Source organism: Dermacentor albipictus, chromosome 6, assembly GCF_038994185.2.
Source record: "Dermacentor albipictus isolate Rhodes 1998 colony chromosome 6, USDA_Dalb.pri_finalv2, whole genome shotgun sequence".
NCBI classification, from domain to species: Eukaryota; Metazoa; Arthropoda; class Arachnida; order Ixodida; family Ixodidae; genus Dermacentor; species Dermacentor albipictus.
In genome coordinates this window covers 59415462-59432634 of record NC_091826.1, presented here as the reverse complement: position 1 = coordinate 59432634, position 17173 = coordinate 59415462, and the positions used below count along the sequence as shown (strand labels likewise).

Below are 17173 nucleotides of genomic sequence, written 5' to 3'. Positions count from 1 at the left end.
GGATTACGGTAATGGTCGTTGAAAGCTGACAGTCATGGAGTAGAATGGCGGCATCTTCATTTTTTTTCACGAAATGCGCTGCTGGGTATATACAAATGCATTTCGTGTAGCTTCAAAACTTGATCTAGGTGGAAGCAGTTACGAGGAAAATAAAGTAGTCTCTTTGCTTTTTCGTGAGACCACCACTGTCCTTTGTTGTGGGAGTGAGTCTGACACGCCATAACATGCGTGTCAGTCTGTAATATGCGTAGGAAGGTACCAGAAGAGGAAGACCAACACCTGTACACTTACTTCCATCAGCCAAGCCTTGATTTGCCCTTCGTCCGATTTTGCCGCAAGCTTCGTTAGAATAATCTGAAAAGCATAAGCCCAAAACACATGCGCGCATTACTTCCACGATATGCGTTTACTTCTCAAAAACGTGTTTACGAACTTAGCACTCAGGCCACAATGGCCTTACTAAAATTTAATGACAGCAGTTGATGACTTCAACCATCAATTATCAAAATAATGTCACTCGCTATGTTTTCAGAAAACAAATGCAAATTTGCCTCAGTTTAAGCCTCACCTCAAATGAGGGTTTCATGAACAACGCGACCACGAGGCCACCTGGTCTCTTGCGCCGTCTCCACTGTATACGACAGAGCGCTGCCTTCGTGATCAGTTTCCTGTGCCAGCACGGAGGTGCGATATGCACTGAGCCATAAGCAATTCGTATTTACAGAGCGTAGCTTTTAACAGCAGGTTCCTTCGGCGAACGTGGGCTGCGTCAGCATAACCCAGCGAACGAGCGCCGCGAAGAATAAAAGTGAACGCCGAGTGGAGCGCGAAATGAAAGAAAGCCGACAGCGATGAGAGGAGGAGGAAAGCGCAGGGGGAAAGCGTAGCAGCGGAACCATGATGCGGAAAGCGGAGGAGGACGGATGAGGAGAGGGGCTGCGCATGCGCTGAGTTGCCGGCGACTACGGCCTGCGCAGCTGCGTGAGAGAGCTCATCTGGGCTTCCGTGGGAGGGGGAGAGAGGAGGGGGGGGGGGCCGGGTGCCATGAGGTGACGTGAGCGACGCTCGTCCACAGCGTCAGCTGCAGAGGTCAGTCCGCGGTACCAGCGTGTGTGATGGGGACCGCTGCTGCTGCAAGGGGCGATGGCGAGCGGCTAAGAGTAAGCTTCTATGTGACTCTTCCTTGGGTGCTATCACCGCTGACACTGGTGGCTAGATTTTCCCGCGACCAAGGACCGCTCTCGTCGCTGGCGGAACGAAAGCGTGAGAATAAAAAAAAAACATAGTGACCGGCGATGATGGATACGAGATGGCGCCATAGTAGCGCGCGTCGTCTGCATGGAAACAAAGCGCTGCATGAGTGGAGCTCTGCCTGCGGCAACTGCTGTGAATCGCACCCACGCCTCACCCACGCGCTACCTCTCGAGATCTGCCGATTAGCGAACGTGCCGCATGAAATAGATCGTGCGTGCGAGCCCATATATTGCGAAATGAAAACACGTACAGAGTTGGACTCAAAGTTTGCATTAGGGATCATTGTAATCGTTGGTGAGCTTTCTTCTTGGCAAACCGGGGAAGTAAGTGTGAAAAGCACTAGAACGAATGTTCAGGATTATAAATCGCGACTTTTTTCACATTTCATCGAATACTTTCTTCCGTACTACTTGGTTCATACTTGAATCATAAACGAGCTGCGCAAGATGGACACTAAAAGTGAGAGCAGAGGGCATAGTGACGACTACCAACATTATTTCGTGAAACGGCAGAAAGCCTATATATGAGCAACCTAATCACATGTGGCAGCCTTAGGCTCCGAAATTAGACAATCAGATTGCAACTACCAACATGAAATGTGCGCACTCTGTTTCACGCGCTAAAAACATTTATACAACAGGGAAAAGCTCATCCATAAAGCCATTTTCGAAACAGGTCAACAGCAAAACAGCGAAAAATCCATCAGAAATAACGCGCAAGCAGTAATACATAAAACGTTAACAGACATTTTTTGACAAAACGCGTATGCGAAGTTAATACTTGATTCCAATAAGAACAGAAAAGCAGATGATGAAAAAATGGCTGTGGCTTAGCTAAGGTTAAGCCCAGGATGCGAAGCATACTAGCCTTTATTTTAGTTGTTGAACCACTGTTTAGCCTGGTGAACTGCTGTTGCTTGGCTATATTTGGTTCTGCTAGACGAAGAAACAACTCATGCATTACTCTGCTTCGCCTTCAAGAGTTCGTACACGACAGCGTTCCCGTCGACCCGCCAAGGGGTGGAAGACAATGGGCTACGGCGCAGCGACTACGCGCCCCGCATTAGACGCGGTGAGCGTCGAGCAACGCAGCGTTCGGCGCCGCAACGAAATGTGCGCCTGAGCAAGCGACGCACGCCTGAGCCTTAGAAACAGTTCGTTTCTAAGGCAACACCGCATTCACTAGAGGCGCTTTTGCACCGCTTTGAACCATCGTACTCGTGGCTCAGTGGTAGCGTTTCCGTCTCACACTCCGGAGACCTTGGTTCGATTCCCACCCAGCCCATCTTGCAAGAGTTGAGCCAAAGCCACCTAGAAAATCAGTCTCTGTAGCACGCCGCAACCTTCGCTTCTCATTCCAACGAGCAGCTATGTCTCCAGGAGGCATCTCACCTCGAGAGTGTCTAGCAGAGGCAAGCGCAGCTGTTTATATACCGCCGCGACGCCGCGAGCGACGGCGTGAGTTGGAGCCCCGTTTCTCCTCTGTCGTGACATCACGGTGTCAGGCGGTATTGAAGGCGACACCGCCGCGCATGAGGAGCTGGGTTGAGCTCTCGTAATATGCTTCGCATAAAAAATGGCTGGGGCTTAGCTAAGGCTAAGCCCAGGATACGAAGCATACTAGCCTTTATTTTAACGCGACAGCGTTAAGGAGCTCGTGTCGCAGAAAAGCCGGTGTCGTCGGCGTCGGCTCAGGCGCACATTTCGTTGTCGCGCCGAACGCTGCGTTGCTCGACGCTCACCGCGTCCGATGCGGGGGGCTATGGCGCGAGTTGGAGCCCTGTTTCTCCTCTGTCGTGACGTCACGGTGTCACGTGGTATTGAAGGCGACACCGCCGCGCCTGAGGAGCTGGGTTGAGCTCTCGAGCGACGGCGCGAGTTGGAGCCCCGTTTCTCCTCTGTCGTGACGTCACGGTGTCACGTGGTATTGAAGGCGACACCGCCGCGCGAGGAGCTAGGTTGAGCTCTAGTATTATGCTTCGCATAAAAGTTTGGAAGGCCCTTAAGCTTCGCCGTTAAGCGTGGAAAGCGATAACAGTCAAAGATCGCGACTGCTTGTCACGCTTTCCGGCAACTGTAGCTTATGTAACCGTAATGTCTAACGTGGAATGCTGGCAGTGGACGTTACACATGACGGCGACTTTTCTAGTGGAAACACGTGCTCTTGCGTCGGCCGCGGATGCGCTGAGGCGAGCGCCATCTGGATGGTGCTGCAAGGAACCAGCCGCTCCGCTCTATGAATGATGCAAACCCTGGAAAAGGGAGTTATGAGTTTCGGCGTAACAAATTTAAGCTTTCTCGTATATTCAAATTACTAGGCGACGCTATCATGCCTGCAGGTTGTGTGCAAGTCGTACTTTAGAATTTTTCTAACGAATTTTATTTCGAGGCATTCAATTTGTTCGGCAACGCGTTTGAGGCACATGGAGGGCCCACGTGGCTGGGTATGCGTGGTTCGGGGTAATGTTAGCTCACAAGATGGTCGATGCGTGTGCCGACACTGGATTGTGTGCGACATCGCGCGATTAACGCTATCACGTTCATACTGTTAGCAAAGGAATGCAAAATATTTTACAACTCACACATGGCCATCGAGGAAAGCAACTTCCTTGTCCGAGAGTAAAATAGAAGGCGTGCTTCCCCATGTTGCCGGATGAAGATAGCTTCAATATTCTCCATCTTGGCTTATCATGTGCTTGTCCCATGATGCTGATTTGATCGACCTCTAAAGGCTGATTAAAGCTGTATAAAGGTTTTATGTCATTTCATGAAATACGGTTGACAGTGTGCGCTCCGTCGTGTCCGCCTTTTCTTTTCTTGTGCATCTTGACCAACACGTTTATATTTCAATAAAATTGAATGACTTGGAGACGTTTAGTATTTTCTTTGCATATAACTTTTATGAAAAAACAGACACACTTGTCGCCTCGCATATGTCTGCGTGTGTATACGCATAGGCTTAGAAAAATATAAAGAAATTTCTGCGAAAATCTATTCTAAATAACAGTACCGAAAGCATGGCGTTGCCAGAACGCGAACAAGTCTAGGACAAGAACGCCGACATAACCGTCGTTCTTCACGTTCTGCTTCGTCCACGTATCACACGTCTTGACCTTCCGTTACATTAATCTTTAGGAACATGCTCAAAATTAATCATTTTTAACTCTTTGGTGAATGTTTCAGCTTTCTGCACCACCTTTCATTCGTCAAATGCACAAATCTCGTGAATATCGCACGCTTCAAAAATCTAGCAACACGAAGGAGAAGGGGGAGGGAAGGAAAGAGGTAAGAAGAAGGCAGGGAGGTTAACCAGAATCACGTCCGGTTGGCTACCCTACACCGGGGGAACGGGAAAGGGGGAAAACAAAGATAACAGGGAGAGAGAGGAGGGAAGGAAAGAAGGAAAAGGAAGAAAACGAAGGAGAAAAATGAAATAGCACCCATGAGACAGCCCAAAACACACGCACAAATTTCGCTTGACAGCAAACAGCCTACTGGTAAGCCGAACAATACCGCGTCGCATTTTCACAGAGCCACAGTAATGTAGCATACATCTTCGCCCAACAATTGTGTAAAGGGCACTGCGTATTGTGTAGCTGTATGTCACACGGGGAGGTCGTACAGCATTGTGCAATCCTGTGTCCTTCCTAAAACAGTGTTTACCGTGCACTACGCAATGCGAAGATCATGCACCAGCAAGCGCAAATATCCACGATATAAAGGGAACTACCACGCTGGTACACGCATGCACAGGTCAATCGAATATGGCGCTTCAGCAACAACAATAGGCAATGCAGTTATTAGTACAAAATTTGTCTTTCTGGCTTCCAGCGGTCTTTTGGCATTGTAAATTAGCAAGTTTTGGCAAACAAGGGCGTGATGAGTGAAAAACAACATGCCCAATGGTTACGCTTGTATGCCTGCACTTATTCCTTTACCATGACTAGAAAACTACGGCTGCTTGGACACTGAGCAATATGAAACACAGAAAACAATCTGCAAGAATGACTCATCACTTTAGTCGGTGGACGAGCACACAAGATTCTCGGCAGTGTCCTTTTTAAAAAATACCGATGACATTCCCAAATAAAAACAAACTACACGCACAAAGAATGCAGACATCTATGATTTGCTATCCATCGTCCCTGTATGAGTTGAAAGACAGCAGCGCCACATTTTCCTCTAGGAACATTTCTTTGAAACACTATGAACACACGGGGGCTTGTAAAACTCTGCACAAACCCACATATCGTTGTGCATGATTACGAGCGCAGATGGGTCAATTATTATTCATGTTCATTTATTAAAATCAGGACAGTGCTTAGCGTAACAATGATAACGTTTCTCGAAGTTCACCGTCCTGGTGGATCTGGACTCCAGGATTCTGAATATTACTATTAGGCTTAGCTTTTGTAAAAAAAATTAAGAAATCAATCTGAACTGAATTAGGTTACCGTAGACGTTGCGAACTTTGTTGCATTATTGGCCGTCGATGCATTCTAATGGACGCATGCAGGATTTTCACACGTAATTGGAGCTTAAGTTTAGGTTTACCAATAAAAAGGCCTTGCATGTGGTAAGAATAAGACGCCTTGAATAAGAGAAGTCCACTTCGCGAAAAATTGGTTGCCAATTTTACCTCGTTGTCGTTTTTCTCATCGTCTTGAATTTCCATCTCCCGCCTTCCCCGTCTCTTCCCTAGGCAAGAATAGGCAGACTCGTTATACCTTAAATGCGTATGGTCATGGTACCGCCGATACGTGCCTATCAGTGTTCTTATGTTTAGCTTTATTCCTTTGATTGCAAACGTAGGCTTGAGATTAGACTCGTCTTCCTGCACAATTACAAACATGGCGCAATCCTCATTACATGTGCAGTGTCAAAGTTGTCATTTTTTACATATAAGTCGCCATAATCCAATACGAATGTGCTGCTTTCTTCAAAAAAAAAAACGTTTTTAAGAAAACTCACTTACATCGAAAACGTAGGTGCCAATGAACTTGCGGGCCTGCAAAGTTTGAATGAAAAACAGTGCAAGGCAAGCACAGAAAATTATATTTTGGTGCATGGTTTTCTGCAAAACAATAACCTCATTCTTCCCGTTTGCAAATATAGGTTGAAAGCTGAAATTGTTTTTAGGCACCTGCTTAGTAAATTTGAGTTAAGAAATAGATAGACAGACAGAAATAATAGGTCAACAACCACTGTGCGCTCATATAGACCTTTTCATCGGGTGAGGAGGATATACCGCGGGTAGAGCCTTTCCTCCGCTCTGGCTTGGGCGATCCGGCGCGGCGTTGCTTGAAAGTATTGCTGCCACGTGCTGCGGAACGATTTCGATATGTTTTAAATCGTACTTTGTGAAATTTACGCCATTTCCGTTCATATAAGGTCGTCAGGAAAGCCTTTCACTGTATCGGTAACTACAGTAGGTGGATATACGTGTTGGGGGCGCAGAAATGTGACGCGCTTTATCAGCCGCAGTGTGTGTACGTTTTGGAACTATATATTTTGCTTATACCGGTTTTAATTCAACAAATAAAACCGGTGTCTCTATATCACCAGCATTAAATGATTATTCAGCTCATTGTCCTATCGCTTGGCGTAGGGAGTAAAACAAAGCATAAGAGCGCATGCTCGTGCACGGCCAACCTAAGGCAACGACGAAACATCTAAGCGGCAGGTGCTATCAAAAATTTGTGATGCACCGGCATCGTTCTCGCGCATTTCAAGTGTAGTAGGCTTGAAATTACTACATGTCTACGCTAGCCTTCCTGCATAAGGACGATGGCGCTCCTCAACACAGCGATCATTGTGGTTGTTCCACCGGCACGATACAAATGTAAGCTGTGCGTTTCGGCATTCGCTTCGGCATTGCCTTTTTGGCCCATATACAGCCATATTATATAAGAGGGATCGCATAAAAACAATGCAATGGCTATTTTTGACGGCAAAATTTCCGTAATACGTGCGAGTGCGTCGTAGAGAAAGGAACGAACACAACCGGAAAGAAGTTAGGTTTTCATCCTCTTTCTCGAAAAAGCAAGAGAAAACGGTTTAACGCCGCAATACGACCTCGCATAGTCAGGCCGCACAACATTCATAGATATATAACCGCCGATGCAGTATGCTTGGACCATGCGGTATTTAGAACATAGATATCTGTAATCCAGCACCTACAACTGCTTAGGACGCTCCCGCAGTTCGAAAACAGTCCCTTTGCTGGACAAGCTTAATTCAGACTGTATGGTATGCTGCTATTACTTGCCGAAACTATTTTATTCATGGGCGGAAACCTCATCCATCGAACCAAGTAGTCACACAATGTAACCTGCAGCGAACAAACAGTTTGAACACTTGTCAAAGTATAACATCTCCTATAGTAGCAGAACGGTACCCACGCTGTTACGATCGTCGCCTAAACCGCAGCTTAGAAATAGATGAAAATACTGCAATAAGGTCACATTAGTGAATGAAACATTCAGAAATACACAGTTGATATCCGAGGCTGACTGTAGGCTCAAATATGCGCGCACACATCGCGCTACATGTTCCGTTCAACTGAACGCCAGCAGTATCTCCAGCCATGACGCCTTAAACCATATATATGTCCCATATGTCTACACTACTGTAGTGTAGGTTGCATACGAATCGCTTCCTCATCAGATTTATCGTCGGACAGATCGTCATCCCTTTCACGTTGAACATACTTACACCTTTGGCGTCCGAGCCGCGCTTGAAGTACTGGAACAAAAAAAAAATCGCATTCTAACTTGATGTGCATAGTGCACCGACGAACTTTTGTGTGCTATTCCTATTTCCTTAACTAATTATACGTAAAAAACAGAAATGCTTTTGCAATGCGTGAAACTGTTGCACAGTTAATGAGTATATTTTTGAAGTTGTATGCGCACGCTCCACAGCACCGCGAACTTCACGGTGTGCAGCTTATCATTACAAATATCAAACAATGCTTGTTATGTTCAGTGTTGTAGTCATTGGCCTGAACGATTTCGTTGGTACAGTGTACTTGAATACAAAACTAAAAAGGCAAAATTTCGTGCTAAGCAGGAGCTTTGCCTTGAGAGCTCATATATCCTTTTCTCTGCCGCTGACGAGTAGTCGTCACGAACAAAACTGCCTGACACAGCAAACACAAGACGACTATATTCGTCAAATTGCGTCCAGTTGCAATATTTGACACTAGATGGCCAACCTTGTGCACGTTGGGTCATTGTGCCTCGTCTTTCTCCTCATTTTCGCCTGCGCTGATACCTGTGCTGGAAACATGGCTACCTGTCAGCCACATGAGAAATAAAACTGTGATGCAAAATTAAGTATTCTGACGGCTCCTCGTCAGAAGGAAGCTTTGTAGAGATTTCTTCGCAAAGGGAAAGTTATGCGCTCTCCTTTCAGGACTGGCACGACGGCGATTCTGCGGATGGACCAGGGATTCTCGCAGCCGCCTCTGAGCTATTCCCCAACTTAGTAACTATGCTTTTGGCGCTGCAAGAAATTAAGCACTATTCATTCACATCTCTTTTGCGCCGTTTGGTTTCTCTTCGCTTCGTATTCTATTTTTCATAGTTGTTGAGCCCTACAGGACGCTGTGCCGTAGGAGGTCAGCGGAGCAGCGTCATGCAGAAAAGCCTTCTTCAAACTTTAGTTTTCCGAAAAAAACAGCGACCTCAATTAATTGACAAAATGTTGCCGCTTTCTTCAGCAAAAAGAAAAAAAGAGAGCTCTATAAGCTCAGTGAAAAATAATCCTGATAAATTTTGTACGTTCCTCGTCATGGTGACACCAGTCAATGAACCCTCATGGTGACACCCTCATGGTGACACCAATTCATGGCAGCAGTTGCTCAGTAACACATATTCGCGAGAGCGACACAATTGCACGAGTGCTATAAATTATTACATCCAATTTTTTCTCCTGAGACAACCTACAAGGCGGAGCATAGATAATGATGATACATCAGTGAAATTACAATGTTCCGGATATTGCGCTTTCTTTTCATAAATTGCGATTGTTCGCCAAATCATTGAAAAAATTTATATTTATTTTCATGACAGAGGTAACAACACTGAGGCAGTAACAGTCTGACAAGCAGAGTCGACCTTAATGCCATTAGCATTGCAGCAATGTAGCGATACATCCTATTCCGAAACTGTTCCAAGTAATCATGACATGGCCGTGCCAACAAAGGACGGCACCTCACGAATCAGCTGCATGAAGAATTTTTCCATTCCCTCGGTTATAAGCGCAGTTACATGTATATATGACGAGAATCATCGTATGTATCTCTCCCTCCTTGTGTGTCTACTAGCCCACTGATAGCTATTACACCATTGAAAGGCCCCGGCCAAAAGTTGTTGGACTCGTGCGCTTAGAGGGCTCGTCGCAGCGGCCCCTGGCGGCTGCGACGCGCCACGGTACGTCATTACGCAGCACGCTACGCTTATCTCGGAGGCCACGCAAAGCAGAGGCATCTATGCGCCACTACAGCACGTACTATACAGTCAACAGCAAAAGTTTGCGGGATGTGCGAGCGCGTGGCAAAGCGACCCTCCTCCCCTTCTAGCGGTGAACCCCTGGTGTCGAGACCGGCCCTTGCACGCATGCGCGTCCCTCCGATAGTGCAAGCGTGCATGTTTTCACGCTTCCTCTTTGCGCGCCGGCGAGATGCCAACGTAGCCGCGAGGTAGCCCACTTGCGATATCCGCCGTGGCGGCTTCGACGGGCATAACTTCGTTGAGTACACAACGGAAATCAATTGTCCATTTTTGTCTTGCCGGTCTCCTTCTATATAGCACGTCTTGTGCCACGTTCTTCTGCGGCAGAACGCACCGTTCGTAAAAAGAAATAAACAACGAAAATTGGCCACGAGAAGGTGCAGCCCAGAAAAAGAAAAATGACATGTTGCGTTCCCCACCGGGCCGGCACTATGCGTCAGCACTCGTGACTCGACAAAAGGCGGCCGCAAGTTCCTGCTTCTAAACACGTTTCACGCAGTTTCGCCCGTCGAAGCCGCGACAGCGCATATCGCAAGAGGGCTACCTCGCGGCTACATTCGTATATCGAAGGCGCGCAAGGCGGAAGCGCGGAAATATGCACGCTTGCAGTCTGGGAGGGAAGCGCATGCATTTAGGCGTCGGTCTCGACACCAGGGGTCACCGCTAGAAGGGGAGGAGGGTCGCTTTGCCACGCGCTCGCACATCCCGCAAACTTTTGCTGTTGACTGTACACCTCCAATGCAAAGCTGAAGTATCTGAGGGCATTTTTTTTTACATTGTACACGGGCATTTTTCCTTATTTACCTACAAACAAGCCATTAGAGTAATATTGAAAATGTTGTCGCTGTCCTGAAATAAGCCAATAAATGTTGGTGGGCTTCGCTGTTTCCGATGTCGCTTCACGATGACATTCCAGAGGCGGAACTAAGAGGTTTTTGACAGGATATTTTATATTCTCTGCCGAGGGCAGTGAAATTATATTTGGCTCTCGTGTTCACAACAGGCCCTTCTACAAACCAACACTGTATTTTTAGTAATTTTGAAAAATGATTTAGCCCCTTGGAAATACACTCCATTTTATTCATTTTGAAGACTATTTATAATGGAGCAAACGGGAAAGGTTGCCAAGTTTTATTTATGAAGGCATAACCACCATATTGCACATAGTGAACTGAGTGAGCATTCCAAACAGTAAACACTTCAAAGTGTACTGATGGCATTCCTTCATAAAGCCCACCGACATTCCTTCGAGAGGGCAAGGGACGGTGGTATATAGCGAAAGCTTTCTTTGGCATGGTGTATAACTCACCAAAAAGGAGACGTAGAACAAAGCGACGATGAGGAACAACACTCGTATTTTCGCAAGACATAAGAATGTGTCCACCAGCGTCTTGTTGCCCTGTATGGAAAATTCAAAAACTGATTTGAACCATTTGTTCAGCACATGATGGAAAATGACCCCACCATGACTTTGCAGCGTATTACTGGAATCAAACCCCACTATGTTGATACACCTTTCAAGAATGGCTCACAAGACATGGCTAGAAAAGCGGTAAACCACACTGCTCGCACTTATTCAACATGGAAAGTTGCATGAAAAACAAAAGTGCAGCCATGAAATGTGGCATGAATGACACGAACAGTAGAAAGGAATGTAAATTGTCAGAAATGTGAAATGACCGGAAAGCTTACAGTCCACACCATAGATCTTCCTAATTGAAGATTGTATAGCGACATATTCTGGCTGCTTGACTGCATAAACCCAAGCACTCTTTTAACCCCTCACTTTGAAACGCACTCAGGCGGCAAATACAAATAACTTAAATGCAGTAGCTGAATTTTCTATGGCGGCTTTGCATAAGCACCACTTAACGCCTGAAAAGTGCGATAGTCTCAAGTTCATGCGAAGGGTCGCCACAAATTCGCTTCAATGTTTGTACAGCCACACGCAGTTTCGGGTGTAATCAGTTTGTTTGCGAGCTCCAAACCACTTCTGAACCTTGGCACGCACGCGTACACTTTCCGCAGAGAGCTGTGCACATGGTTCCAGTGTCCAGATTCGTCCTGCTTAGCTATCACATCCAGATTTAAAGGTCTTGATTCGTCATGCATGCAATCAGAAAATAGCACTAGAGATGAGCAGCTGCTCCGCACCAATCCATTCGGGCTGCACGAAAAGGCACACACACTTAAAGAGACAGCCTCTTCGTGTGTACACCCGCATTTGGCCGCGTTCTATTCTCGCAATTCGCTTGGTGCAAACTGCATAGGACAACTGCTTAGTTTCAAAGCACACTAAAGAGAAACAATATATCAAGTTTGGGTGCTGAAGTTTTTAATTTTTTTCGTACTTGGGGTGCTACAGCGCAGTTAAACTTCTTCGAACTCATTAAATTTTGCGCTCATAACTTTTGGTCTAACAATGTGTTCTATCTCAACGGAGAAAAAAAAATTTGCTGCACCAAACGCCGTCTATATTTATGGCATAACAGTGCCAGGAAGACTCTTTACACGGCTAGGGTAGCAATTATGTTGTTCTTTCCAAAAATATTTAATAATTCAGCTCTACTTTATCTTTGTCCAGCGTCTCCTCATTTGAATAGACTCCCTGGGCGCAGCGACAGAGAAACGTAATACGTGCACTTTCGAAATCACACAAAAGTGCGGAAAAAGTTCTTACAGTCATGGCGCCCACGAGCAGGATCAAGGCAATAATCGCAGACACGGCTGCCAAAATTGCAACTGTGATCGTCCCAGCGTTGTCTGCAAGGAAAAAATAAAAGTACGCGCAAGAGTACCAGTGCCTCTGTTCGTTTCTTAGGCAGTGAGAATGCTACGCGAATGGCAGCAGTCCGCTGAAAATAATGATGCTGATCAATACAACAAAAACAAAACTGAGTCGCTGATATGAGCAACAACATTGAATCGGAGTAATGGCTGCTCACGTGTTTACCGTTATGCAGCTATTTGGAATGCTCCTGTGATTTAGGGCTTGTAGTAAAAAGCACCGAATCTGCGAAAATTTTTAAGCCAAGGCTAAATGGTTGCGAAATATAACGTTCCCAGCATTGTGTCGTTTTACATCCTTTAAACCACAAATAGTCACGTCAATGTACACCAATCACCCTAAAAATCCGTTTACAACTGTGGATACGATGACGTCAAGCACGTGGAATTTCTCCACATTTAGGGATGGGAGTACACATTGAAATGTACAGGACGAATAGCGGTCTTCGACTGACATGGAGCCAAAGGTAGCTGCGTGAGTCGAATTTTTAAAGTTTCGTTTTATTCAACAGACCTCCGAGATTCCTTCTGCTCTGGATTCTTTTGCGCCGACAGCGAATCTCATTGCCTGTTGGTGTTCTAGGTGTAGTACTTAAAGCTTATGTAACCTCCTGACTTTATTTTGCTCCTTTGCTCCTTGATATGCTCCTTTGCTCCTTTGAGATGCACACGCTAGCTAAGTCGGCTACAGTTTGGCCTGCTGTCGCGTCTAAAATATATACAGAAACCCGAACGCTATTGATAGGGTTTGTATATATATATATATATTATTAACACTCCATGACTTACCTAATCCGTTCGTCTCCACTTCAACTAGAAGATTCAAACCATGGACTAGCTGCAAAAAGAAAGTAAGCATTCCTAATTTTAGCAGCTAGACTGAGAGACGCACACAGAAAATAACCCTATGGAATTCTACAATATTCCTTTGAAACTCGATGCTCGTTAATGGGCTTTATTATTTTGCAACTGCATTCTTGGTAGTGAATGGTATGGTAGGATTGCGACAACATTTTTTTTTACTATTTCGGTTAGGCGCCTGAAAAAAAACTTGTACTTGTGTAGAAAAACAGATCAACCCTTCATAATCTATATCACTAAAACAAGTTCTCTTTGCAGTGTACGAAAGAAACAAAGGACAATATCACGTTGTGGGTTGCCATGTTTGTGCATACGCTTGGAGTTTGATGTCATTTCGAGGTATGCATAACACACTGCATTGTTGACCTTCGTCTTCTGTGACGACACAACAGCCTATGTCAATCGAGTATTTTTTTTTTCAAGCCCGCTGGCAATCATACAACTAAAGTGTTTCCGTACATAAGAAATTCAACAGCGTAAAATACATGCGGACAAAGAACGCATGCAACAAGGTGGCTGCCTGCCCTAGTGCACCCGAAGCCTGTGTGGTCAATCTGCGTCCAACTTTCGCCGCTAATTTCCATGTGCATGACAAACCAACTCGCTCAAACTGAAAATCCACTTTCATGAACTTTTGCAGGCCCCTGAGTTCACGTTCGCTGTTGACATATTACGTAATCAATAAAAATTATTTCGAAAAGCAGTGTAGCCACGCTGGAAGAATATAATAGGCGGGAGGTGTCAGAAGGATGCAGTTAGAAACACATCAATAATCACTATGACCAGGCATTTAGTTTAAAAAAAAGGATTTTACTATTAGCCTACCGTTTGAAGTGGATTAGGGAGTCGGGGTGATGCAGTGATGATTCGAAGTGATGCAGCCTCTTCGACTAGAGAGGCTGCATCATAGAGCAGTGTCTACAAAGGCATGAAATGAAAAATTCCCTGGCGAAAGCAAAGAGAGAGTTATGGTACCCGCGATGGTTCTATATACAAAACATTCAACGAAATTCCTCCTTGCAGTCGGCGATCATTTCCTGCAGAATGTTTGGGTTGCGTGCCATATCCCGGGTTTTCAATTCCCAAACTAGATGGTGTTGAGCTTAAGTGTCGCGGTCTCTCTGTAGTCGGGACAAGTGCCACAGAGATACCCGTTGCCTGCTCAGCAAACGGACCTCAATACACGCCTCTGAATGCGCCCCAGGCATGTCGTGGTCGCTCAGAAGTGCTCTATCCGAGCATGCTTAAGCATCTTCTGTATCCCATTCTCAGTTTTCAATCAGATATTGTCCCTGGCAACGTCGTACTTTCTCTCTGCCGGGCAAGATATGGATAACGCTGCTGATAGACGCCAGCGCCACTTTCCAATGATTTCATTAGACGGCATCCACCATGCTGTATCAGTGCTATTTTAGGAAATTTTCCACAGATCCAGGTGGTGTAGCGGTTCGGCAGAAAGGCGCCCCATGTTCAGTCTTCCTTTGTTTGTGCATTTTGTATTAAATCTTGCTACAATTCTTTAACGGTTTCACAAGAATATACCCAGGATTCCTTGGAACTTCAACTTTTTTCAAAGTAGTGTGTGAGAAGTAAATCATATGGCCCTTGATAATGTAGAATCTGAAGTGAACCTACCATTCACACTCTTTTAGCGTTTCTTTATATTAAAAAAAAATGGCGATTACAAAAGTACTCAAGGAGCACTTTGTCCCTGACATAGGCAATTGCTTTAGACGTGGTTTTCTTCTAATTGCGGCATTGGTATACACTACGACTACTAGTTCTTGGTAGTCCTATAGATGTTTCCTTATTTCTAGTGTCCACATTTTTTATAGGTAGTGCCGCGAGTCCGTACAAAACATTTTGTGCATTAAAACCAGTTTTGATCCTGTTTTGATCTTTGCCAACTCGGTGCTTAGCACTCACAACGCAACGAAGCCATCTTTCGGAGTCTATTGACCGGCTGGAGTCAGTGCTGCGGTGGTTCTATGCGTTCTTGTGGCCATCTGCGCAACGATGTCTCTTGCTTTGCGGTATTTGCTACAACTTTTCCTTGCTCTGCATGCGTGTCTACGGCAAGCTTATGCGCCGCTGAGCCAATGCAGCGCTTTCTCTTCGTCTCTGAGAGGCGAGGGAAGTTTTATTTTTCTTTGCGGAAGGAAGGAGATCGAATGCAGCAAGTATTTCGAAAGCTTCTTTCCTACTGACTAATTGCAGGTGATTATGGCTGTCACATCGGTCAGAAACAAAACAGCACAATTACGGGACAGTGTAGCGGAAAGGAAGATGAGGTGCTGAGTTAGGACAGAGCATCATATGGCCACCTGGACCAGAATGTTTTTGCATCACATCCCTCGCCTTTTGAGACAGTGGCTATTTTTTTCTAGGACAAAAGCTGATATATACGTATTGGTGTTTTCGCAGTATGTATTTGGGAGCATAGTGCTAGTGCGTGCGTGTGCGTTCATCTGATGCGGTTACGCCTGCTATATATAGGCCTCAGTAGTGCTCAGCGGTGCTTTAATATATCCGGTGTTTTATAAAACATATTACTTGAGAGATTTACAATACTTGGGATTTCTAGCAGAGACGTACGAAAGACAACAGCGACGTAGATGGTATTAGATGGATTTGAAAACTGTAATCCAAGCTTCAATGCCCGAAATTTTGGGGTCCCCTCAGGCAGCACAGTAGACAAAAGTGTGAGAAACACGATACGGCGTCGTCCTTCATGTCTTTCTATGCCCCGCGTTTCTGTTTTACTCTGCGTTTTGTCCTCATAATCATCTAAGTTGTATGAATCAGTCACGGCTCAATCCTAAGAGCCATACTGAGTGAGCACCGATTTTAATCCATGCCACATGCCAAGTGGGATACAAGCAACGCCCTGCTCCACACATATACATCTTGTGAAGTTCACCAAGGCATTGGTCGGGGCAAGTTTGTCTTTCATACTGGCGACCTCGATATCAACTGAACTACAGGGAGAAAAGATAACACACGGTGCCATGTGTTGTCGTTTCTACATCTTTCCAGTATCATGTGAAGTCCATGCAATGCCTCATTCATGTGCTGTACATGCACTACGTGACAGAAAGAAGAAAGTTTTGTTGAGAGACTCCGGCAAGGGCCGTCTTCTTTTTTTTTCTTCGGATGTTACATAGGCCCTCTTGTGTCGCGGAGGAATACCGTGGTTAGCCTTCAACGCGGTGAATGTGCGCCAAAGGTGCGGGGATACACCCAGGTAAGTAGTGGCTCAACCATTCAGCGGGAGGGCGAGGAAGAAGGAATGTGATGAGGGGCGAGAATATAGGCAAAGGGACCGAAAGTGCTTGCTCGTGGGCTATCCTAGTACGTTTGGATGATGCTCGTAGGCTGCCGACAGACTTGGAGTGTAGGATGACATGCTCTGTGTTCGGTTCGGCAAATTATATCCTCATTTACCAATGTCTACGTCTGTCCCTGTCCAATAAGAGTGCCATGTGCGAGTGTGAACGAAACTGGCGATGGAGGAAAAAGTCTGCGGGCATTCACAGGCCTCTGTGAGCCGAGCGCTATGTTGGTTGCGGTGCTCGCCGCTAATTGCTCTTAGAGAATAGGTTGCTGGCCATGTGATCGTATTGTCCGGTGTAAAGGGGCCGCGATGAAAGGCCTATTCATTTGCCTACAGGCCCTGTTGGCCAGCGAGCCATTCCGGTAGTAGCTGGTCTTGCAGATGGGACAATGCATGGTCAGATACTTCGTTAAGCGCGAAGG

At 45.8% G+C, this 17173-nt stretch overlaps 1 protein-coding gene across 5 annotated transcripts in view; it reads right to left on the bottom strand.

Moving 5' to 3' along the window:
- Nucleotides 1–17173, bottom strand: part of LOC139061095 (uncharacterized) — a 28358-nt gene that overhangs the window by 5245 nt on the left and 5940 nt on the right. For 3 of the 5 annotated variants that reach the window (XM_070540620.1, XM_070540618.1, XM_070540622.1), the window contains exons 3-8: nucleotides 13346–13394; nucleotides 12450–12532; nucleotides 11079–11168; nucleotides 7968–7997; nucleotides 6229–6261; nucleotides 292–354 (exon numbers count right to left, since the gene is read on the bottom strand). In XM_070540620.1, coding sequence (XP_070396721.1) covers nucleotides 292–354; nucleotides 6229–6261; nucleotides 7968–7997; nucleotides 11079–11168; nucleotides 12450–12532; nucleotides 13346–13394 — 348 coding nt within the window. The other 2 variants (XM_070540621.1, XM_070540619.1) reach the window with 2 other exon arrangements.